A 27,027-nucleotide genomic window follows, 5' to 3' on the forward strand; every position below is an offset into this window, starting at 1 on the left:
AGACATAATCGACTGTAATCGTTTAATTTGGCCCCTCTGGCAGTGAGAATTAAATGAATGTGGCCCCTTGCTGTGACCGAAGTTGCCCATCCCTGCCCTAGATGAATCAAACTTAAACTGTGCAATTAAAAAAATGGACTTATACAAGAAATGTGCATAACCCGTGCAGGGATGAAAAATATATGTGCAATTTAAAACAAGAACCTATAAATAGTTGAGGAAAACAATCTGTAATTAGACCTGAATATAAAGAATACAAATAAAAAAGTGTTTAGTTTAGTTTAGTTGAGTTTATTTGCACATTTTTTGAAAGAAGAGTCAAACAAATAAAGAATAAAACACATGTGCAGGTGAGGTAGAAACCCATGAGGGCTTATCTCAAAACCTCACCTAAAGAGTGTTGACCTTCTAAACCGGGACAATGAAAGAAGAAAGATTTACTCTGAACTACGAGGGTGAAAATCTTTACTGGCATGAATATTCTTTAACACAGAACCACAACTTTTTATTTGTGAGCTATCCATAGGTTATAAGTATCCTGTTGATTTGAACTTTCTTCCACGTGTTTATTTGTTGTTCTTTCATTTCTTTAATTGTATTAACTCATTTAAATGTTATACATAATAGGCTAATAATAGGCTTGGACTAATCTTCCTTTTTCCATTTCCCATCTGTACAGCTGTCCCAAGAGTCAGCCTCTAGTTGGACACTTTAATGATTGCCTCAATTACTTAAATAGCACCTTTAATGTCTGTTTTTTTTGATAATTTTGCACTATCTGCTTTTTTAAACATTGCTGTACATATATAAACAACACAACTTCAGAAGGTCAACACTTTTTTTTTATTTTTATTTTTTATATTCAGGTCTAATTACAGATTTTTTTCCTCAACTGTTTATAGATTCTTGTTTAAATGTCACATATTTTTTTATCCCTGCACGGGTTATGTACATTTCTTGTATAAGTCTATTTTTAATTGCACACAGTTTGATTCATCTAGGGGTATTCTTCAAATCTTTTTTTCAGGTTAATATATATGTATGGGAGGGGGGGCGTCGGTTTTGTGGTTTAATTTGTAACAAATGTTTCATGTCATGTACGTCTTTGTAACCTGTATAAAGTATCTATCTATCTGTCTGTCTATCTGTCTGTCTGTCTGTCTGTCTGTCTGTCTGTCTGTCTGTCTATCTGTATATCTGTCTATCTATCTGTCTGTCTGTCTGTCTGTCTGTCTGTCTGTCTGTCTGTCTATCTGTCTATCTGTCTGTCTGTCTGTCTGTCTGTCTGTCTGTCTGTCTGTCTGTCTGTCTATCTGTCTGTCTGTCTGTCTGTCTATCTGTCTATCTATCTATTAGATAAGGTAGCCATTGCTCAGTTATCCACTATTTCAAATGGTTGACACAATTTAGATCAATGGGAATAAGAGGCTCCTGAAAGTTTTTTGAAGTCCTCTGGTGCAGCCTAGTGGCAGCTTGGATGAAAATCAGGTTGTTAAGTTGCAAAAGAGAGGCCTATCACAATAGTTCTGAGTGTTAGCACAATTTTAAATATTAATGTGGCTACCAGAAGTCTGAAAGATTTGGCCTAAACAACTGAGCCAATTTGAAAGCTGTGTAAGCCATCAATATCTTCAGACTGAAAAATGAGATGAAATTTTGATCCTCTTGCATGGCAATAAAATGTAATGTTTTAATTCTCCGTGTAGACAACCAGAGATCTTCAATCACATATTTCCAAATTGTAGCATGACTTTCAAGAGTACTTTTGGCTTCTTTTGAAGGTGGTGGGGCGGGGTTGGACATCAACTTTTTAAAATGTGTTAATCCACCTGAGGAGGGAATAAAGAATTCTGAAGTCAACCACATTTATTTATATTTTACAAACAACTGACTTGTTACTGAAGCTTTTGCTCCCACAAAGATGTGTTGTACTATTCACTTCTAGTTGATTTATTGAACTCTGTTGCTAAAAATACACTTTCTAGTTGTCTTTCTATGTTTACCACTCATTCAACTTCTTCCAACAGTTTTTTTACATCTGTAATCTTATGAGAGTTTTGATCAGGATCTGCCTTGTTTAAAGTTAACAACACAGACAGGTTATGATTAAACTAGTACGCCTTTGGGTTTCTATCAGTCTGTCAGGTTTGCATATTGCTTCCAAGGACAAGAAAATACTCCTATGATGATTCTCTCATTTGTTTCAATAATATCCTCTCAAATCCTGATGCACATAAGCATATAGTCATTTGAATGCACAAGGTCACCTCCTCCTCCTCACTGGGGATGAGTGCAGCAGAAAGACAGATTTGATTATACCCTGGCAGCTGAATATTTGATAAGGAGACAAAGGCTAGGTCTGTGTAAGTTGTTATATTTTTGTTTGTTTGTTTGTTTGTCTTTCCCATATAGACATGAATCAAGTGAACCAAGGGGGCATTTATCCGGACCCCCACTCTTATTAATATCTCAGTGATGCAGACGCAGAGCTTAAGGAAGCGGCTCTTTACGTTCTCTTTCCAGCTATTCGAATATGAACAGCTTAATCTCAAAAGGCAAATATTTTTTTATCGACATCAAGAGAGTGCAGAAAAACAACATGATCGGAATCGATAAGGCTCAAAATGAAACAATACGGTTTAACATTTGTATTCATTGTTCAATTTTTGTTGTACTTCCTTTTTAACATGCAGAAAAGAACCATTCTCATTGTTATCAGACACTTGCTGTGACTGGATGGGTCAACAGGATATGGGATTTGTTTCCAGGCCGGTGTTAGCCCAACCAAATAGAAGCAACTATATGAATACATTACACTGTAGTTAAAAGATGATCTTGACACATGTTTTAATGCAAATAAAAACACACAGTTTTGAAAGGTAATATGCTTCTGATCATTTCTTTGCCACAAGAAAAATCATTTAGTGCTTAAGAACTCCATAAAGACTACCCATCATCGTCAGTGATAAGTACAGAATCTGTAAACATGCAAATATATTTGATCAAAAATTTGACTGCGGGACAGAAAATGCCTCCTCATTCACTGACCAGTCCTATCTCAGAGTGTGTCTCCTTGAGGCTACAAGTTTCCGTCTCACTTACAGCATACTGATTTTTAACTGGCTCTAAATGATTTGTAATTGTATATTTTTTTAAAAGCTACATACATATACATCCAGGTTTTTTTTTACTGAGATTGAGCACATAGAGACTCAAACTTAAAAACATGAATGACTTAATTTTGAACCAAAAATAAAAGCGAGATAATAAAAAACAAACAAAACAAAAGTAACAGTGTCCAAAAAGGAGTAGATGTAAAACTTATATATCTCTACCCATTTCTCACTTTTCTTCTATTGATTCATATATTATTCCAATAAATTCTCAAATGTATTTACACTATACAAACAAGTATTCCCACTTTATTTGCCACCTCAAATAAATAACAAACAATCCCAGTGAATTTATAAATATCCAACCAGTGTTTCAAAATCAATAGGAACAATGAAGCTACTCCATGAAGCTCAAGTATACGTGCAGAACATATTTTTAGTGGTGGTGGGACTTTATATAACGTTTAAAGAAAAGGTTTATAGGAAAAGGAAGTGTTATGTGTAGTAGATAATGTCAAAGATATTGGAAAGAAGATTTTAGAAAAAGGCCTGCAGGTGATGTTTCCGATGCGGATGCATGCATGCGTGCACATATAGTAAGAAGCATTACAATGGGATTCATCATGAAAGGAAGATCATCAAGTGTTCAATACTACATCATGCACTCAATCATTTTACACTAGAGAGGTAGTAATGAGTCCTCCAGCAAGGGAAACTGCTTGCAATCTCATGAGTGACCACCAGGGGAAGATAACCAGCTGAAGACGACAGCACACACTTTTGGCAACGTGAACTTTTGAGCTGCTTGAGATAATCCATTACTGTACCCTAAAGCTTAGAATAGATTTTTTTCTCATTAAGACAGGGTATCAAATTGACTTGGCAGACTCTGTAAGGGTCCATGAAATGAAAAGATCTTCTCTAAAGTTGACTGAGGAGACAGGCCTTTGACAATGAATATAATACCAACCGCTTCTGATATGAACTTTTTCATCATTACTTGTCAAGTATTCAACCAATGACTTTTTAATATGACAAGGAATTAATGTATGTGTCTTTTTGTTTTTATAAATCTAAAATGAGGTTACATGTAATTGCACAGTATTTTCAATTTTACACAACAAGAACTAAGACAATGTTGAGCATTACTCCAAGGCCTGTATTCTAATTTGTTTGGAGCTGTTGGTGTAAAATGTCTGATTCAAATGTCTCCTGTTTTAAGGTCTACTTTTTTTTAAACAACTTTATCTTTTTTTTTTTAATTCTGGAACTGCAATATTTTCTCACTTGCATCTATTCGGCCTCCTCTCCCTTACAACACGCCAGAACCTTTTTTTTAGACATCACTCATCAGCTTTCTATGTGCTTCCTAAGTTATTTTGGTGCATCAACATCCCTCGATGAGTGAAAGTAAAGACAGGTTTTGACATGCACCCATCCTTAGGCTCCGTGTCCTTATCATGATGTGATTGGAATAACTGCCACACCAGCTCCTGCTCCTATCTATCATGTATATTGCTTGTTTAAAGACTTCAAATAAAATTCAGTTCAAAAGTATACAACAAATGTCAAAGAAAGTTAATTTTCATTGTAAGCTCCAAAGTTTATTTTAAAAGGCCATGTATGACAGATGTGTCGCCATTTTTAACTCACATTAAACCCCAAAGGGAAAATCCTCATGCTATTGATTGTCCTTTTAATAAACAAATTATCCGTTAATTAATTAGTAGCATATATCATATGTGGGATTCATTTCGTCTTCACACCGATATAAGGGCTGAATCATATACAAAACAGTAAAAGCTGCAGGTTTCTTGAACACTGTCTCTCGTGATTATTGTCCAACCTGCAGGCCTACTCGATAAGTTAATGCTGTATTAGCATGCATTGTAATCTCCACACGCGGACTAAGACTTGATATCAACTTTACACAATCTGTCTTCGATATTAATATTTGTTTAAATTGTCAATTAAACAGAAATCGTTATATACCCATGTTGCATTATGATTATGATCATCTTCAAACTGGTGTCCTATAACTCGCAAAGTCATCTGCAGGAAAACCTCTGTCCTTTCAGGTCCTTATTTTCTTCCATTTTGCATATTAATCAATGCTGGACATGTGCAGTTTTGCATGCAACTTTGGTTCAGTGCAGGCACCCAGAAGACAAACCCTGGGAGGAGGTGGAGCTATAACGAGACTCATAAAACCCAAAGCTTATTCCTCAACTCACTGCCAAGGTGACGCGCACAGCGGCTGACAAATAGCTCCTTACCTCCGCTGCTGAGACACAGTAAAGGGGGGGGCATGAACACGGCCGGGATCGAATCTTTTGTTTCTACGATTCTACTCTCGGATCCAGATCTCTTCACGCCAAAGAAGCGCATCCAAACGAGAGACGTCTAATGCGTAAAACCCCCAAAAGACGCACAGACGCGCAGAGAAATCGGCGACCTGTACCTGAAACTTTGCTCGTCCAAAAGGATAACTTGCTTCACAGTCGTGATCTCCGGACTAGAGAGGCACTACAGCGGGAATATGACATTTGGTTTGGGCCACTGAAGGAGAGTTGGTCGGTGTTCGCGCTTGGTGTCCGTTGAAGTGACCGCAAAACCACATTATGCAGCATCATTTGGACATGGGAGCGCATTATTATCCTCCGGAAGTTTATCCCGACCACAGGACTCATCGCTACAGGAGTTTCATGATAGAGGAGATCCTGACTGATCACCCGGAGCACAAAGTATCGGCTCCGGCCGGAGAGTTTCTTAAATTCGGGGTACATGCGCTCCTGTCCACGCGGCCTTTCCATAACCAACTAGGTAAGAAAACAAATGTTTTGAGTTGCCTGCAGGGGAAAAATTAAAATCATGTAACCTATACTATTATAATGGACTGATAATTTGAATGTTTACTTTCGATGGAAAATAGTTATCATTTTAAAAAATATGACAGCATGTCGTCTGCTCCTGACCCAAACTGTTCTAATGGGTAAATAATATCGCTTTTGTACAGGAAGGATATTTTAGACACGACTCACGATTTACAAAAATAAGCAGACATGTCATAGGCCTATCTTCGAGTAAAAAAAAAAAAAAAATAGTAATAAGAAAAACACTTTAAGGCTGTATTGAAACAAACAAATAAATATATGCAGGTTTTTTTTTTTTATTTCTTCCGCAAAATTAGAATTCATGTCTTGTTGATTCGCTCCAAAGTAGCCCTCCGGTTTAAGAAAAAATAAGACACAAGAGCGACATGTTTTGCTAAAATAAGTCACACTCTACTCTAAGAAATATTATCCGGCCAATGTTGTTTTTTTTATTTTCATTTTTTTTAATGCAACCCAGGACTTCATGAAAGACTTGATTTACTGCCGCTGTCATAAATATTTTTGGTCCCATTGTAAACTATGATTTCAGCATATTTAATGAAGATTAGACTACTTCAGAACATATAATAGCCTACTTAATGTGCGTTGTAAATCACATCATTTTTTTTTGATTGTGACTCAAATCAGGTGGAACATCAATCCAAAAACGCAACAGTAGCCTAACGCAGATATAAAATAAGAGCCTTTAGGCTTTGATAAAAAAAATCTAACCATATAGGCCTGAGGGTTTTCTCCTATCGCGTTGATAAGGCCCAATTGATGCTGCTGTTTCATATCAGTCAGCATTGCGTTATAAATGCGTGATGACTTTTTCCCTGTTCTATCAGCATTATAGTTTAAGCATGACTCCCCGTTTAGCCACTGGCCTGAACTTTGACTTAAGAGACTTTAGATAGATAATAATTGGTGAACCATAGGGTCAGTTACTTCTCCCATCAAACAAATCCTATGATCCTAATCAAATGTGCTTGCAGCTGCTTCATGGAGGCTACCTGCTGCTCCCCGGGAGCAAAGAACCTAGTGTGCGTCTTATTTACTCCATAAACAAGCCTCAACATGCTGAAAACCACCTGATCTGAGTTCCTATAACAAAACCAAAACGTTTGTGTCTTTTTTTTGTTCGTCCTCTGTCAATTCAGTGCTAAAAGCGGACCAGACGAGCCTCTTGAAGTTTCCCATCTCCCCGCTGTCCTGCTCCCTGAGCTCCCCGCTCGGCTCCCCGCTGCTGTCCGCGGCTCAGGGCCTGCAGATCGGCGCGGCGTCCCACCACCTGCCGCTGGACCTGCACCTCCGCGGGAAGCTGGAGCACGGCGCCGACGGGGGCAGCAAGACCAAGAAGGGCCGCCGGAGCCGCACCGTGTTCACCGAGCTGCAGCTCATGGGCCTGGAGAAACGCTTCGAGAAGCAGAAGTATCTCTCCACACCTGACAGGTGAGTTATCCGACATGAACAACGGATTTATGGCCTTAGGGCTCGTGTGTGACTTAAAAAAAAAACCTTTTTTTCTTCTTGCAGGCCTATACTTTATTTTCAAAATTGTACATTAACAATAATTTTTAAAAGTAGCCTATTTTATTGGCTGTTATATTTCATTATCCACCTAAAAGGGGTCAGATAGCCCAAATAAAGCCTCAGAATACTGAATGAAAAAACATGAAAATAGTTGAGTAAGAGAATAGACCACAATTTCAGGTTTTTAAAGATTTGATCCCTATGCTGATTAAAGTTCACTTGACAATAAAATACAGAGGACATGACCTCAGTGTTGATGACAGACTCGTCTTTTCTCCTGTGGGTTTTAACAATGCATGATGAATTGTTGCATGTAGCACCGCAGGCAGAGGCTCCCCAACAGTGTCCTCTTTTGATGCCTTCAACTATGCTTGCACTATTTATTATTTATTGGACTGGTTGATTTCCCCAGACAGAAAACAGTGAACTGTTGTGAACTGTAAATGTGCTTTGAATTTCATTCCTCTTCTTCTTGTGTTTGTGCCTCACAGAATAGACCTCGCTGAGTCTTTGGGCCTCAGTCAGCTTCAGGTGAAAACATGGTACCAGAACAGGAGGATGAAATGGAAGAAGATTGTAAGTTATTCTTCATTATGACTGTAATGATGATGATGAAGATTTAGATGTGATGGTTATGCCTCCAGAAACAACACAAGCTTTAAGAATGATTAATATAGGAAATGTTTTTTGCTCTGTGTTATTTAAACAGAGGTTGATGGGAAATGTAGTGTAGTGGAGGATTGAGTGACCCACATCAGCTCCAGAGGAGGAAAATTTAATAATAGTAAAGAGTAATTCAAATGATTATTTCCAGGAATTTATGTTACTATTTATTATAATTGTAGGGAAAAGAAACATTACACAGAGTGCCTGAAAACACAAAGTACACACAGCAGATACAAGAATATGTCTAAATCAAGTGAGTCCACTGTAGTTATTATATATTTAAATCCTCAATAATATATGACATGAATATACTGTCTCAAACCAAAAGAAATGTACGTATTGGTATGATTGTGACGATCACTGACTAGAGGTCATGTAGGTCATCTTAGTACCACAATGTGAACTTAACACCTGTCGTTCCTTCTGCAGGTTCTGCAGGGAGGAGGCCTGGAGTCTCCGACTAAACCAAAAGGTCGTCCAAAGAAGAACTCCATCCCCAGCAGCGAGCAGCTCTCTGAACAGGAGAGATCCGCCACCGACGCCGACCCAGAAGGCTCCAGCTCCCAGTCAGAGAGCACTCAGGAGGAATGACCCGGACCAGGACTCGGGGGACTCTTAGCTTGTGTCTCTTCTGGACTCTTCCAAAAGAGCATTTAAGAGGATGCTCCCAAAGCTGGACTGTCTTGTGCACGGTCTGTAGAGACTCTCAGGCCCTGCAGAGAGCTGAACTGTAACAGCCGTGTGTGTCTGTGTCGTAGCCCTCCCTGCATTCCCTCATGATGATGAACTTGTCGCTGTTGAGGAGGGAACTCGAAACTTTGCAGTAGGTCTAAACCTTTATATTCTAAAGATCCACTCTCACTCATTTGCATTTCTCTTGTGTACCTGTGCTATGTTTAATTATTAAATATATTTTCACTAATACTGTTTTCTGTTTATTATAAAGGACATGGTAAGATTTAAATCAAGCCGTTATGACAGCCGGTTCATCATCAGTCACTTGATTACACATGGCCTAATATGGTCGCATACAGTCACTCATTGATTCCTCACATATTTTTTACATAAATTTACTGCACTTTGAAAATACCATTAGTGTAAGTGAGAGATAGTAATGAAGCATCTATGCAGCCAGATTTGTTGCAATTTTGTATGCAAAAGGATGGAAATCAGGCAGGCGATCAAACAAATCTTTACACAGAAAAAAGAAGCCTTTTTGATGTTCTCATCATGTCGATTCAGCAGGAGGCATGCGCTTTCTGCTGAAGACTTGGATTCACACATTTTTTTTTGTTCTGTTCATTTTGTTAAATGAAAGAAAGGGAACGATGGAGACTCCTTTGAGAAACGTTCAACACAGAATTAGAATTATTCCAACTTATTTTATTTTTTCCTAAATGATCTAAAAAGCCTTTTGATTTTCTGAGACAGGTTAAGAAAACAAGTTGGATATTTACATGTGGCGTGTGGATAGTAAGGTTATTTGTTTTAAAAGTCTTTAGGAAGAGTCAAATCCTGTACCATGTTGAGTAGGCCTATTTTTCATGTGACATTGACTACATTGACATAGCCAAAACCTTTTTTTTTTTTTTTAACATTTTTTATTAATTCGAAGTCAATCAAAGACAATGACTCAACAAATCAGGCTAGTCTACTATTGTATTCAAATAAAGCAATAATCTGGTTTGATTGGAGAAAAGAGAAACTGGAGGATAAATCGACGTGTGTGCTTCAGAGGTTTTATAAAACCTTTATTTTAAAGGCTTATTTTGTTTTTTTCACAAGTCGCTGTATGATTTCCTAAAGCCTAGAGATTCTGTTGACAACCCCTTTTGTTAGAATTAGGCCTATAGGTAATTTTGAAAAGACAAAGTTTGCATCCCGTGCTCTCTTCTGTCTGACACGGAGAGCGTGGAATTCACGTCAACGCAGCCAGGCAACAACATCAGTCACTTTCTCACTACGAAATCCCGCGGGACTGGCTTATAATAAGATGTATCTTTAGAGCTATCGTGTGGGACGCGTTCAGGCTCAGTCAAAACGCAGGAAATACCAAAGCTGAATGACAAATATGTAGGCATGTTTTAGGCTGAAAATTGCTATAGCTTGTGAAATGAAAACGACTTCACGTTCCTCAATAGCCACCCTACATTTATTCTGAGTTTATTTTGATTCATGACAATTCTGTCCATGGGTTTGTAGGCGGTGTGTTTTACTCACAGCATCTTCAGACGAAAAAAAAAAGAAAAAAAAAGAAAATTGATTTAATTTTAAACTTGCAGCAGGTCATCATGTTTATTATAAAAACGGAAGTGGCAAAAACCTTTAAAATCCTCCAATATATTTGTTGTTACTTCATCCAAATGTTAACTGTGAGTGACTATTCTTTAATCCAGAGGGTGGAGAGACGTGAGACCCTCATTAGCGTGTCTTTGTAAAAGATCATAGTCCAGCACCTGAACGCATCTTGTTGACTCACCACGTCTCACATCAGCTGTGTGTGTGTGTGTCCGTGTGTGAGTGTGTGTGTGAGCTACGAATAGCTGAAACTCTGCGGGATGAGGGTTTAACACACACACACCAAACATGCTTTAATACAAGTGGCTCACACTCTGCGCAGAGCCTTTAATATGACTGAACCAAGATACTTTGTTCTGAAGAGATGCAGGTTTCTGCCTATATTTTATTTTATTCAATATCATGACGCCTATCATTGTGGGATGTTTTCTTCCCACAGTGTTGCTGTTAACAAGGCCCAAACTTCGCCCGACATAAAGGGTCCTAATCTAAAAATGAATAGTCTATTCATAATGTAAAATACTTACAACTCATATTTGTCCTTAAATATTTTAATGGTATAACTAAGGAACGTGCAGTCTGTTATATTTCCAATGAAGGAATAGGCTATGGAAAATTGTATTGAATAACCTTAATAATTATTTTTTTTCGCGATCGAGTGAATAAAAAGAAAAGTCACTTTTTTTCCGCATGTAAAATCCTGACAACCTGAACAGAACGCTTCCATTATAAAAAAAAAAAACATGTCTTTTAAGTAAAGGGCGAGCTTTGAAATTAATATGGTTAAGTAGCCTGTGCAATTTGACAATCATATGGCTATTCTGTTTTAAATGTGAGAGTATATCTCTGGTAAAAAGTTGTAAAATGTACTCATACTCAGACTGAAAACTCGTCATCTCTTTTACCGAGTAGCTCTTCAACAATAGAAACATGCACACAAGACGTCGACCTGGAAAAAAAAACCTTATTAATAATAATAATAATAATAATGAAGAGAGAAACAGGCACCGATAAATACAACGATGTCTGTTTTACCAGCAGTGTTAAACGGTTTGAGAAGAAGCTCAGGCTTCGTCATTAGAATTAGAAAATCTGGTAAATAATATTTTTCACTTTCTTTACTGTCAATTTTTTCCGTCCAAAATCTGCACATAAATATATAGCCTATATATATATTTTTTTAATTAGCATTGTCAAAGTTGAGAAACAAAAGGATCAATACAACAACAAAGGTAAAAATATAGACTAGTGAAGGTAAATACGAACATTTTTAAAGACAAACTGGGAGAAACCAAAAAGGCTTCATCACTGAAAGCTGAATTGATTAAAAAAAACATTTGAGATTTGAAAGCAGAGATTTTTCTTCAAAATAGCATTTAATTTCTTTAATCAATTAAAACAATCCCATAATTCTGAAATGCACGACTATGGGTGGTGTCGGAAGTTGTTTTTAACATCAGAACAAAAGGAGGAGGAAGAAGGAGTTGAATCTTTGTCGTCTCCTTGTAGCTTTAAAAGCAGCTCAAACACCCAAAGCTGAACTGTTTAAAATGTTTAGAAGATAAACATGTGCCTTTCTGCATGTCACCCTCGACTGTTCTCCACAAGCTTCATGTTGGACCCGATGACCTTGAGGTAAAGGTGGTGTCCTTGAAGTGTGCGGGATCAATAAGCAGCTGGCTCATAATGTGGCGAACATGAGCGCTGATGTCAGCACGTTGAAAGTGCTGTAAACAAAAAGAACAAAGCAAGAGTGCACAGATCGTTCACTCTGCTGCATACGGCCTTGTACTCACAATGTACTGTATTTAAAAAGTACAGGTTTGCATAAACACACGTTTTTTTTTCTTCAAATAAGAGGGGTGTGCCTTTTTATAAAATCAAACCCAAGGAGGTATTCTTTTAAGCTTCTCTCCCTTTGATATAAAAACAACACTTTCATTTCACAGATCTTCTTCCATGAGTGAGGCTCAGCACTTGAGCTCTCTTTTCTCCGAGACCTTTTTATCTCGGTCTCATTTTTATGTAAAACCAAAATGATTTGTTTTTTCATGGTAATAATGGGCTTTAAAAATAATTCACATTATGTTAAATAGCTGCAAATTTTGAATAATTGCCTGGATGGAAAACCCTAATGTCTAAATTATGGAACCCAGTTTCCGATATTTATAGCCTGTAGAAAAAACACAGAGTGATGCTTTTAAGGCCTTAAAAAAAAACTCTAATAATTTTTCACTGGCACGTCTTTACAAATTATAGAATCCAGATTCTTCAAATTCCTGTTAATCATCCTAAATACCTTCTTTTTTTTTTTATAAAGTGCACCTCATTTTACATGGTGGTCTCATAACAGTTCTCAGTTTCAACTAAAGATCCACATGGCCATCTGTGACTCACACACACACACACACACACACACACACACTGAACAAACACACACTGAACACACAGACATACACACCATCATCATCATCCAAGCAAATGGCTAATCAGTCCTTGCCCAGAATGTCAAATCTATGTCAAGGCTTAATCATATGCAGATTAATGACAGGTTAACGTAAACACAGGGCTGAGCTGAGGTTGGCGAATGAGTCGCAGCAATAAGAAAGAAAAACATGAGCACATTTCAGAAATGCATTTATGACTATTGTCAGTTTGTAAATGGTACAAGGTGGCTGTGTGAGGTCGGTGCAGATTAAAGCTGCAGCCGGCTGCATGATGCAGACTCCATCCACGTGCACATCCTCTCTCCCGGGCTTTGAACCTGGCCGAGTGTTGGACAGCAATGACTTCCGACATAAATTACAATCAGGAGGAAGAGTCAGCCGCCAGGAATCTGCAGATTCGGAACATCCATACTCGATGTAATTTAATCATTAAGGGGACCCCTTTGTGGTGGCATGATAGCGCTCTGGTGCTAGCAATGAGAGGTTGACCCCAATTTCTGAGCGCGGGTGTTTATGGAGTCAAAAGGTCTGAGCTTAAGATGGAGCCCATGCAGGCTGGGGGTCTGTGAGGGGGGGGGGGGGGGGGGGCATGCGTCCGCCCAGCCACGCACAGGAGAATTTCCCCACGATTAAAGAGCCCCCTGATTAATCTAACGTATGTGCCAAAACTGCACATGCGGCGTATGATCCCAATTAGCCTGAAACCCAACTCTGTGCAGGCCCAGCTCCACATTAGCTCTGCAATTCTTCTCTTTATTTTCACTGGACGCTCCCCGACAACATGGCTGTTTTTTTGTTTTGTTTTTTAAACCAAGATTTTTTTACAAATTCTGTTTGTGTGAATAATTCTAACACAGTGATGTTGATGTTGAGGGGAGGTACGTTATCATCGTTCAATATGTTACTGATGGAGGCGCAGGCAGTGATTCTAACATACAGCTAACATGAGTCCATCCAGAGCCCCCACCGAACGAGGGCGAGGACCCTGTTGAAATGCAAGGAACAGTATGTTGTGCTACATATGAAATAGATGACGAATATTGTTCTTATAATTCATCATCTTGTTACCCTGAAAGCAGCACATCATCTGCAAATAAAAGCTCAAATTTGTCCAAACTGTTAAAACACATTCCCTTTGTTTTATTTCTTAAAGGTATCCACTTATTTACACATTTGTCATTGAATAGATTCAGACTTTTAGGACGTCAGTGGGACTTAATTTAGTCCTCAAAGCGACTCTAATCAAAATTCGGTAACACTTTAAATTAAGGTCACAAGATTCACCATTTACTACAGTTGCTAATTAGCATGCTAACTAGTAGCATATTGGCTGCTTGTTAGTCATTAACAATGGCTAATTTGTACCTTTTTCTGCATGGCATTGGTCTATAACAACTGCCTGACTTACTATCAATAAGCAGTAGTAAGTAGGGTATGGCTAATGGCCTGTTATCTATAGACTATGGTCATGTAGAATAAGATGACTTAAACAGCCAGAATGCTACTAATTAGCATGCTAATAAGCAACTATGCTGAATATAGTGACCTTAATTTAAAATGTTACCAAAATTGTTGTGGTTTAATTGACTTCTAATAGTGAAACTCCAGAAAATCTCCACACCCTCCTGTAATTGACTTCACACTTCTACAGATTGATTCGATTTTGCGTTAACGTCCACAGCTTTACTGTTCGTATTCATTCTCTCCGCTCTCATTAACCAGCAGTATGACAGATAAAACTGTGCACCATCTTCCTGGCAGCAAACCGCATGGACAAGGTTCACCATCTATCTGTGAAGAAAGCGTTCAATATTTATGTTTAGGATCCTAAAACTTCAGCCAGAAGCCGGTGGAGACCAAAAACAGAGCTTAAAGAATCCTGACTATGAGACTGATACTCATCGAGTGGACACAAACACAACATATAACGCTCATCTGTTTAAAACACTGACATTGTCTCGGTGACATCATCCCTTTGGTCTCTGAAGAAGCGTTTTGAAGCCCAACGATGGCGGTCCCCATATTGGAAACACTATCTCCGCAAAGAACTGGAGAGGAGGCGGGCCTTAAGCCTCCTGGGAAAAAGTTCTGTCAGTCAAATCACCTATAACCCAAAATATAAAAATGTATGCAAAAACCCTCACAGCCTAAATATCATCAAAATGGATTAGTTATAAAAAAAAACCATGTATATATAAACCAATATGAGGATGAGGAATGTAGGATCAGCCGTCGTACCCCATGAGGTCCTGAAGCAGGAGAGTCTAGACATGGTGGGAAAAAGCGTCAGTGTCCTAATCACTAATCATTTTTAAACGACAGTGTTAATAGGAACACAAAAGTAGCTACAATAAAAACCTTGACTGCTAAAGTAGCACTCTGTGCTTGGCTTAATAGCACTAAAGGTAAGTGAGATGCTGCAGTGTTTTTAAAACGGTTAAACTGAGCTTTTAATGACCTATTCAAAGCTTATTAAAACCACACAGTAACAGGAATGGTGGTCTAGCTGCCAGACTATTTGGACTTTCTTAGTCATAGCAAGGTATCAATATCAAATACCTCTCGTTTTGCTAAATGGTTTCATCATGCACTGTATATAATAAAAATATTTGATGAGTCATTTCCTAATAGCAATTCTGTATTTTGCATGTTAATCAATTGTTCTGGCAATCAGCTGCAGTTACAGCACACACGAGGCGTTCACTGACTCTCAGCTTCACAAATTGCTCCGTACTGTGTCTAACATTTATTTTGAGTCCGAGCTCTCAGCACTCTGAAGGGGGACGTGAAGAGCGCTGCGGCGCACCGTTTACAGTTTGAAGTGTGGGGGAATAAAGTCCCGACTGTTTCACTTCTCCCCAACAACTTGTGCCAGTGAGAGGGCACTCACCCAGGGCTGCACTTTAAATAAATAAATACTCTTTTTCTGTGTCGGCTCAGATCTCAGAGTCACATTTTATAACCCAGAATGACCAGGGTGAACGTTCTGGCAGAATTATTTATTATTATTAATCCAGGGAAATCATGTTTCTAATGATTTTATATCTTTACAGTTTTTATCCTCTACAACTGCCAGCCTGAGGATTTAACCAACGATATGATGATAGTCATGTTTTAAATGTTGTAGTATTTTGACATTCATTTGACTTTGTGTGATTTAAGGGAGCTTTTCAGCAATTTGGCACATGAACACGTTTCATCTCTTACCTTATTTAGTAGTTGTTATTTTGATAGTTTGATTTAAACCGTCCATGTTCTGAAATAACTCTCGCTGAGATGTCTTTAATCCCTCTATGAAAGTGAAAAGTTTTAAAAATAAACACATTTTAAATACTTTCAGATTCTTGTTTTTTTGTAAGGCATCTTGTGACCCCCCCTTCTTGGCGGCTTGCGACCCCTGGGGGGGTCCCGACCTCCACTTTGAGAACCACTGCTGATAATATGGGGATAATGACAAGAGGACATGTAGACTGCCCACAATGTCTGGAGGTCTGTTTCATTTAGTATGAAGGACAAATGTTGTCATTACAGGAGGCTGGCCGCTCAGTATGTGATGACTTTAATGTGCTGGATGAAGGAAATCTTAAGATCCACTCTATAATCTAAAATATAGGGTCATTTTCAGACACAGTGCTTCCTGTGCACCTTATGACTACTCTCCCATAAAGACCAGTATCACTTGTACTGTGTGAGTCTTTTTAGGAAAATATCTGTTGTTTCAAGAGGTATAAAATATTGTCAAAGAGTAGCAAACGTGGCTGTTTTTCAATATTCATAATAATAATAAAACCTTTATTTAGGAGGTACTTTTTGGAAAAAGAAATACAATGTGCTTTACAATTAAAACCAGCAAACCACTGTAAAAAGAAATACACAAATTAACAAAAAATAAAGCAAATAAAGAAGTAAATAAGACCCATACACCAACTCTATCAATAAAACCTGATCAAGAGGATTAGGGTTAAGCCCAAAGGTTAAAAAAAGGCAACAGCTAAAAATGAGTTTTAAGAGGAGATTTAAAAGAGGACAAGTCTGAGTCTGACATTTTGAGGCAAACTCTTGCCAAAGAATTTTGCAAGTTGTTCATTTGTTTTTCGTTAAAGATCCCCCCGCATTCACTTCCTTGAACATTTAAGCAAGTCAAAGGATTAAAAGTTAGAAATGTTAAATAGGTTTTCCCCAAACATTTTTTGTGAGACAATCAAAACAAAAATCCCGTCAATGTCATGACAGTTTGTTAAACCCTCTTCACTTTGCTAACAGTGAGCTGTTTGGACATATCCTTCACTAGAGGCGTCCTATCACAGCACAGATGTTGTGTAAACAGCTTCCTTTCTCATAAAAGTCTTCAGTATTTCATTATGGAAGATTTAAAAGAGGACACTGAGTTTGACTCTGACATCTTGAGGCAGAGAGTTCAGCAGCAGCGGGGCCTGAAATGTAAAGGCTCTGTCACCTTTTGTGAACCATCGTGTTTTAGAAATCACTAGTGGGGCCCTGCTGGAGGGTCGCAGGAAGCGGCCTGACTTATAGGGAGTAAGCAGATCACAGAGGAGACCACTAAGCGATAAAATCATAAAATCAATTCTAAAACTCACAGGTAGCTAGTGAAGGGGAAGCAGTGATATGTATAATGTGGTCACTTCTCTTGCTAGGTGGTAAAAGCTGCTGGCAGCAGTGATTTGAATTAACTGCACAAAAAGCAAAGAACTTAATTTAAAATATTTCTTTATTGTTTTTAAGTCTATGAATGGCTAAGATGTTGACATGCTGACTGAGTACACACCAGACAGGTCCAGGTCTCCTTACCGTACCCAAAATGAATTCAAGATCAGCTCATGGTGCTTTTAGTCATGATGGTCCTACTCTCTGGAATTCATTACCACCTTGAGGTCTGCTGTGTCTTCTTTTAAAAGCAGACTTAAACATATCTATTTGTACAAGCTGGCTAAATCATATTAATTGGAGTATATATTCCACAATTTCCCAGTTTGCAATCAATAAAGTAATGCTATTCTATTCTATTCTATATATCACACTTTAATTAAGAAATTGTATTTCTATTTAAATATTTATATATATCATATATAATTTATTTACTACTTCTTTTTATTGTTTTGCCGTTTCATTTTATGTATTTTTTAAATTTAATTTAATTGTTTTGCGGTTTTATTGTTATGCCTAATTTTGTTATGCATATTGTATGTTATCATGTATATTGTCTACTGTTAGTTCTTTCTTTTATGCACATTGAGTCTATGCTTGTCATGTGAAATGTCTATATAAATAAACTTGACTTGACTGCAGTCTTTTATCCGTGTGTTTGTAGTCAATAACAGCTTTTAGAAAGTAGCAAAAAAACAATGTATGCAATGGAAAATGTAGTAGTTTTGTTTCACCGTCCAAAATGCACACATATACATACCTTCAAATGAAAGAAAACTATTTCTGCCTTATTACAATTTGTCTATAGTCATTTTCAGACCTGATGGAGTTAAAGTTGTGTTTCCTCCTGCAGGTGTCAAGTGATTTCCTGCGTCTCAGATCACAGCTCTCAGCCTTGTAGCTAATGGCAGCAGGCATTAGAGAATATAAACAAGAGCCCATCAGCCCATCAGCTCCTCTGCCATGATGATGCTCCCCTCTCCGCCCCTCAGTCCGCTCTGTTTGCAGCACAGTTTGCAGGAAACGTCAGTGGGCCTGATTGATTTGAGATGGGCGATTCCCTGACTTCATGCTTGCATTTAAAGCAAGACAGCTGTTGGGAGAAATCAAAATCCTGCAGGAGCTGGAGACACACATATTTTTTATTTTTTTCCATCTGTTTAACCGAGTCGTTGCCTTTCGCTGGAGGAGTAAATAAAAAAAACATGCAGCGAGATGTGGCAGGAGGTCAGTGAAGCCCTCATTATATAGCAATTACAGCGCAAAAACCCCTTCCCTTTCAAAATCCAGCCTGAAAGTCAATCCCTCTTTCCAGGGCTTTCCAAAAGCAAGACATGACAGGGCAGCGATCTATCTTTGGTAACAAGTTCAAGACTTGTGTTACCCATGATGCCTTGCCAAAGAATTTTGCAAAGTTGTTCATTTGTTTTTCGTTAAAGATCCCTCCGCATTCACTTCCTTGAACATTTAAGCGAGTCAAAGGATTAATAGTCAGAAATGTTAAATAGGTTTTCCCCAAACATCTTTTTGTGAGACAATCAAAACAAAAATCCCGTCAATGTCATGACAGTTTGTTAAACCCTCTTCACTTTGCTAACAGTGAGCTGTTTGGACATATCCTTCACTAGAGTCGTCCTATCACAGCACAGATGTTGTGTAAACAGCTTCCTTTCTCATAAAAAGTCTGACATATTTCATTATGGATGTGCTCTGTGTTCATATTTGTCATTTAGATTTAGCCGATAATCCAATAGACATTTCTTTACCGGCTTAATGGTCAAAAAGCATGCATAGGTACTCCTTGCCTTAAGTAATACAGATTATAGAAACAGATGAAAGTCAAGAAGCCGAAACTTAGTTTGAACAGCAAAGAAAGGCTGCGAGAAAACATTAGAGCCTTTAAAGCTACTTCACTTTTCACGCCTGATTGTCATCATTCAGGGTGACTTTTGAAACTAAACAGAACATGTTTCGATCAGGAGTTCTGACGTGGAGTCTTGTTGTTATCTCAAGTAGGCTATTAGTAGATGAGGTTGGTGTACTCAGTACAAAACAGGGGATTTGCAGAGAGTCCTTAAAGAAGGAAAGCACCACTTGGTTCTCTGAAGGGTTGTAAGTATGGCTCTGACATGAATATTCAAGCAGGCTGGGTACATGCTGAAATAATAGACCGCAAATATTAATGGACGAAGCCTGAGTGATGTCAGCCATCTGTTCCTGCAGGGGGCTCTGGAGGCTCATCAGCAGCAGTCGCCATGCTGGAAATCCTGTCTCAGTCTAACTTTCAGTCAACCTAACGACAGGCTGAGAGCTGGAGATGGGGCCCAACTGTAGGGAAACAGTGATCCCACCTCTGTACCGCCTTTAGAGGGAGTACAGAGGCATTACAGGGACCAGATGGAAGCAGGATCCTGTCTGTTAATGGCAAATTTCTTTATGTTTAAGCACCAAGATAACAAACTAAGATGTACATCCCGGTCTATCTGTAAGAAATAATGCCCCTGCCCCCCAATATTGCACCAACTACCACCTCTTAAACTAGTGTCTTTACTTCAACCAGCTACCAATGAAGCTAACGCTACTTTTAAAACACAGCATTGATGACCTAGTGGTTAGGTTGCACCCCATTTACAGAGGCTATAGTAATCCAAGCGAGCGGCCCGGGTTCAATTCCAACCTGTTGCAAAATAAAGGCCAAAAAGGAGCCCAAAAATAAATCTAAAAATAAAAAAAATAGTTCAGTAATCAGTTAGGGATGTTCACTTTTTTTATTTATCCCTTTTTAATCCCTTAATCCAGAGCAAGTTAGTTCTCAACACATTCTGAAAAACGTGACTCTTTATAAGTTTGAATTCCTAACCAGTATTCACAAACACAAAACTGCTAATTAAATATTTCTTTGTTCCACACCCTCCCTGTCGCATGCGCCGTTATTTTGGTTTTCATCTTGGACGTTGCTGTAAAAACACAAACTGTAATTCCTCGTACATATTGAGAAACCATTGTGTAATTCTCATACACAAATAAATTGACCCGTTTACCATTGATCCTTTGACATCGGGGAGTTTCCCTTTCATGTTTGAGAAAGTTATGATTGATATTTTGTTTGAAAAATGTGTGTGAATGGAAAACTGTGTCCCCTCACACCTATTACACACGAGGAATGTTTTCACCATTTATGATATTAGGACAGCTTGACTGCAGCTGCAGCATATTATCCTGATTATGAGTCATTCTCAATTGATTAAACTAATATCAAAGATGAAAGCTATTTCGGTTACAATCATGGTTCTGTTTGAGCTAAAGTAATACAGTATGTCACAACAACACATTTACGAGTATTAAATGGATTACTCAGTCCTCCGAGTGGGCATCTTTAAAAAATGTGTATTTGCTGAAGTTTCAGGACACACGTTGCCTGGATATTTATTTTAACAAGCCATGCACAAAACAATCAAGCTCAACCATTTCCGGCAATTGCCTTTAATTGTCTAACCTTCTGTTGTGTGTCCAATCCTCTCTCATTTTATTTTGATTGCAGCCTGTTGGAATATTCAGCGTGGATTAAAATAGCCGAGGCCTTGGGTGCTCGTCGACTGGAAGACACAGGCGTAGTAATCTCCCAGATGTGCCTCACATGGCTCTGGAATCATCCGAGAAGTTTCCTTCACATGCCTTATGTGGATTTCAGTAAAAACAATCACAAACTGCTGGCACGGGAACTGTAGGTAATTCTATGATGGCCTTGGAGACGGTAACAAGAGGTGACAGTTATAATCACCGTTGTATAGCCATGACTAGTGGCAAGATTTGTGGAAGAGATTCCTTAACATGGATGTAAAAGATGAGCGTGGAAAACATGTTGGACAAGACTGGGACGAAACTGGAGCAGTTATCCCCAAATTCATCCTCAGTCCGTCCAAACTTTAAGATGTATCCTACAGTAATGTTTTCCAAATACAAGTAACAGATACATGTTTTAATGACATTCAAAGCCCTCTAGTGGCCATATGAATAAAGGTGTTTAAAGGTTTTCAACAGGTGACTATTTGTCCTTCACAAGCGGCAATCTCTGGTGTTGAAAAATGAAGCCAATGTGGAAGTGCAAAACACTGCAGTTCCTTGAGTGTCCACTAGAGACTGGCTGCAGAAGCCCCGGAAGTTACATACACACCCATTCAAAATGGTCTGATTAGTTCATGTCTTTATCAGCACATCCATAGAAACCTCTACCATCAGTGTGTGAATGAGTGTGAATGTGTAGGTGTGAACTGCGGGGTAAGAAGAGTTTAAAATAGTCACAAGTCCTTTTACCACTGAAGACCCGCCGCAGCTCCACCTCTTAGCCTGTTGTTAGGTTGACTGAAAGTTAGGTTGAGGCAGCATTTCTAACACGGCGACCGCAGTCGACGGGCATCAAAAGCCGCCTCAGTAACCGACGGGTGATGTCACAGGCTTCGTCCATGTTTATTTACAGTCTGTGCTCCTACATCAACCATCTTTTAGACATCATGGCAATATACAAGTAAAATTGGATCTAATCAAAACAAATAAATATAGAATGATTTGCCTATTGTAAGCAGATATAAAGCTTTTACTGTTTACCAGCTGTTGGAAACATTCATCATGCTGATGGAAAAACTGTCCAACATGTTTAACTGTTCCATAAACCTGGAAAAAAATATTTGGCATCCAAGAAGCAACATTCCTTCATGCAGCAGAAAACAAAAGGAGATTCTGTCTATTTGACTATATCCTTTAAGGTGAACCTTTTCACTCCAGGACGTCTTCCACTGCTCCATGGGTATCTGCTTTAGCAATGTCAACATGTTTCCAGCAATTAACTAGTCCAATGTCATATCTGATAGAAATGATGGACACAGCAGTAAAATAAATCAATATGTTGTCATTATCTATATGCGTTTTTCTGCTTTAGCTGGTTGAAGCATTTCTGACTCTGTTAGAGGTTCAAGCCCGCACTGAACAATATTTGACATGAGTTTTTTCGCTTCATGATGGTTAAGTCGATTTCTGACAGACTAAAAAAAAGACTCTTACTTTAGCATAATGTGGCTATGCTAACATCTCTTTAAACTAATATTTCTTCACTGTCTCCTGCAGGATTGTAAAGTCTTCACTGCGGTAATGAGAGAATAGGAGTTGCTGCCAAACATCATTTTAAAAAACTTTTGACTCAACATGAAACTTTTTTTCTTCCCATCAACCCACTCCAGCCAAAATAAATGTACACTCATTCATCATTTACTCTCTTGTCTTTGCCCTCCAATCTTCACCTGCAAGAGTAACATGAACTCAAACTGCATACATAAAGATTATCTCATCGAGACAAACTCAGTATCACATCTCTGAGGAGGAATAATGGACTGTCTACATTTGCAGTGCTTGAATTGGCAGAAGATTCATGACCTGGTCACACACCGGGGTGAGGGAGGGGGGGTAGACAGGGATCTGCCGGTGCTTCCCATTAAGCCCATGGACAGTGTGCATTAAGGAGCTGGCTCTCTCCAACAGACCGATCAAAACATTAATAGTATGTTCTAAACACCGTGCCTTTATCTGACAGTGATTTACTTTACAAAGACTTTAATCCGAGAGCGAGGAGTAGCTCTGCTCATTAGCAGCGGCCTTTAACTCACACTCCAGGGTGACACACACACACTCAGGTGGGTGCTGAGCCAGGAGTGACTTTGGTGTTTATGTTATCTTTTCATAAGCTCTGTTTGAAATTTGTCAAACTGCATCACTGTTTAACTATGTGCCAGTCAAAATCCACGCTGCCAGATGGGTGCCTTTCTGCTAACCCTGCCCAAGGCTGCTCAGCCCCACAAGGTTTCTCTCTCTCTCTCTTTTTTTCTCTTCTTCTTCACGTCTTTCATGGTGAGCTCTCTCTGCAGTTCCTCTCATGCGTCTACCTGACGATCATGGTTCTAATTTTCTTTAAAATGAAAACAAGCGCTGGCTGTGAATAAAAGTTAACGTCCCTCGTGATAACGACGGACAAGCTGCAACGTAACACCATGAAGGTTTTGTAGTTACGAGCAGCCTAGACGTCGTACTATAAACCTTATTAGGTGTTAATGTTTATGGAAACAGTGAGGGGGAAACTTTGACAGAAAACAAGCCAGTAATTAGCTGCAATTTAGATTTAGCGACAAACACACACACACACACACACACACACACACACACACGGTGCAGTAAAATGAGCCTAAAATAGAAAACTTTTCTCAAACATCTCAAAACACATACATGTCAAGATAAAAAAGTCGACTCTAAGGTTACTGTTCAATATATTTCAGGATTTCTTTGAAATTTTTGAGATATTTTAATACTTTTTTAAGCAGCCATGGTTATAATTTATTTCAATAAAATATAAAATGAATTAGACATTCGTGTAAATAACTGCAACAATTAAAAAACTAATCCAAGTTCATTATTTGCTGTGCAGTATTTAATTTCGGTAATGTATTTGTTAATTATCTCAAATTTAAAATAGAACGCAGAGATTATGTCGACTACTGTAAAAGTCCAGTTAAAAGCCCGTTCTTTTATTTACATCAGTCAATAAAATGACCCTGCTTTTATTTTCTGACAGGCATCTTTAAAATGGGAAAAGATGGGTAAAGAAAAGATGGGAAAAGACTGTAAAATTTACAAAAGATTTTTTTTAACTGTGTAGAAAATCAGGATTTAAAAAGAAAAATAATTCACTGTTTTGGTCTTTGTTTGTACCATTCTGTTGCACTGTGGGGGAGAGAGGTTTTTGATCGGTAAACTAATCAACACTACATGTACAGGGGCCTCTAATTCAGACCTGTCCTTATTTGTTGAATAGTTTAAAATTTTAGCTGTGGCTCAGTTGATAGAGTCATCTCTTAACCGGAAGGTCAAGGGTTCGATCCCCAGCTCCTGCAGCAACATGTCCGATGTGTCCTTGGGCAAGACATTCAACCCTGACACTTAATTCCGTACATGTTTAGTGTGCTATTAGATTCTCCTATGTACATATGAAAAATTATATAAAAACCATAGAGGCTTCAAACAACAGGAAAACTCATCTATAACACGACAAATAGGTTTAAAAAACAGTAGAATCAGTAGTCATTTAGCAGTACAACACTAGAATGGTTCTTCAAAATGATTTTTGTTCCTCCAAACTTTGAAAAACAGGCTTATTTAAAGATTCCAGCGTTTCTTGGACAATCCTTTTAACCTTCCATCATCAATTAGTGACTTTTAATCATAGGATACCTTTAATGTTGGAGCCATATTGGTGGTCGACTTTGATTGCCAACAAAGTCCCCGCTCAGTGATGGATAAACAAGCTATAATATAGCATTGAGCTCTGTAATTAAGTTTATCATTAGGATCCTTCAGCAGACTACTTTAGAGGCAAAAAATGAAGTCTCGACGTGAAATTAAATCTGTCTTTAAAAAACAAGCAGGAACAAGGTGCTCTGCTGTTACTGGGCAGTTTTTAAAAACTGTGAAGGGAGCCTTTTGAACAGATGTAAGGCAGAGTGAGTCAAGAATCTGTTTTCAACTATCATCCAAAGATTACGCACGTTAAAAGCGATCGCTGCCTTTGTTTTGACGGGCAGAAAATGTTCCTCAAACACTAATATTTACAGAACACAAGCATCTTCGCACCAGACCACACTAGACCAGTGGATGAGCTCCGTAAGTGCTTTGCATCAATTTAGCCGGCTAATGTCCGCGTTAGATTGTGAGCTGTACGCCTGTCATCAAATGCCATAAATAAGTTGGAATCTAATGTGTTTCTGTGTACCCTTCTCCTCTGTTATTGTAAGCGTTGTTGGATGTAATGATGGAGAGGCCCAGCTGGCTCTATCAGCGTCAGCTCCCAATCCAAACAGAGTGACATAGTGCAGGTGTCCGCCGCCTCGCCTGGCACCTCGGTGGAAAACATTAGATTGGAGCAGGGCTTCCTTTATAGCTTTTAAATGGAGCTGCAGGTCAAGGGCTCCAATCCGAGGCCCAGATCAATACCATGACCCCCTCCACTCACTCCGGTCTGAAACGCAGAGAGAGAGAGAGAGAGAGAGAGGTGTAAACCAGACGCTGACCAATGACCCTCCTGCCAAACTACCTGCACCTACAAAGGATTCTCTCTGATGGATGGCGGATGAAGATTGCTTTAGGTGCGTGTTTATACGAATCGTCATTTCCCAGCGGCCTCTGGCCTTCTTTGTACGCAGCAGCTTTCTTCTGATGGTTGAAGGCTTTCAGTTTTTCCAAAAAGAAGAACACATCTGAAACTCAATTTTGTATCAAACACAGCATTTATACTTGGGCAGAGGTGTGTGGGGGAGGGTGGGGGGGCTTCAACCTGTTTTTCATCTGAGAGCTACTTTGAATAGATTTAAGTGGCTAAGAGCTGCTAGCATCAGAGTGCATTAGTTTAGTCAAATGAACCAGCTGAATTAATCTCCTTCACGTGTCGATGTCAATACCCAGAGCTTATAAAGAGCAAAGCCTGTCTGCTCCACTGTGTTAGCACTAAACTGTGTATCAGCAATCGCAGGCATCATTACACTCTTACTTTTTACGGTTCCTAAATAACGACTGGGCCACTGCAGCCATCTCTTCTTTCACCATCCCTCCACCAATGGCCAGCTCGCATGCTTTGTTAGAATGTGCACTACTTTAAATGATACATCTGTTACCACGTTGGGCTTCTTCATCAGTCGGGTGAAAAGAGATTGCTGATATTTCATTGTCGCTTTCAGCTCCTTCACCTTAGCGTGCTGCGCTGCCTGCTGGGAAATCCTGTGCAGAGTTAGCGTGGACTTCGGTGTGGCCTCAAAATCCCTTCCCACAAAAACAGTATGTTTATTGCTTTTTCTTGGCATTGCCACTATTGTTGTCCATAATAAATCAGGCTAAACTGGCTTGCTAATAGCACACTGTTAAATCTTTAAAAAAATATGTATGTGCTTCATTAATCCCTGAGGTAAAATTTAGGTTTACACTTATTAGAGACATGCATTTCACACACGCAGGCCCGAAATACACACATGCACAAACAGGACCTGTAGTAACGCATTAGTGGAGAGATGTCAGAGTGGGACTGCTCACAGGGAGAGCTGTTGTGGGTTCAGTCTCTTGCTCAAGGGCATCTTGGCCGTACTTGGGAAGTGACCTGGCACCTCTCCAGCAACCACAACAATTTTTCATACTTGACCCTACGGCTCTCAACCCAAGTCCCCAAAAGACAGAACTACGGCTGCTCCAAAATTCCTGTGTATATTTACTTGACCTAACAAAGTAACACAACAGAGTATCTAAATTCTTTAAGTACACAAAAATATGTTTGTCCAAAGTCAAGTACTTAAAAACTGCAATCAAAGTACTGTACACTTTGTAACTTGAAAAAAATACACAAACAGT

The 27,027-nt window shown here is 38.8% G+C and overlaps 1 protein-coding gene across 1 annotated transcript; it reads left to right on the forward strand.

Moving 5' to 3' along the window:
* The first annotated feature begins 5,348 nt into the window (after positions 1-5,348).
* On the forward strand, positions 5,349-9,107 carry barx1 (BARX homeobox 1). Its single transcript, XM_020647343.3, has 4 exons — positions 5,349-5,936; positions 7,147-7,438; positions 8,011-8,095; positions 8,615-9,107. Exons 1-4 carry the CDS (start codon positions 5,735-5,737, stop codon positions 8,774-8,776), a joined length of 741 nt encoding a protein of 246 aa, XP_020502999.1. The 5' UTR covers positions 5,349-5,734; the 3' UTR covers positions 8,777-9,107.
* The last annotated feature ends 17,920 nt before the right edge of the window (positions 9,108-27,027 follow it).

This window comes from Labrus bergylta, chromosome 5 (assembly GCF_963930695.1).
Source record: "Labrus bergylta chromosome 5, fLabBer1.1, whole genome shotgun sequence".
Classification (NCBI taxonomy): domain Eukaryota; kingdom Metazoa; phylum Chordata; class Actinopteri; order Labriformes; family Labridae; genus Labrus; species Labrus bergylta.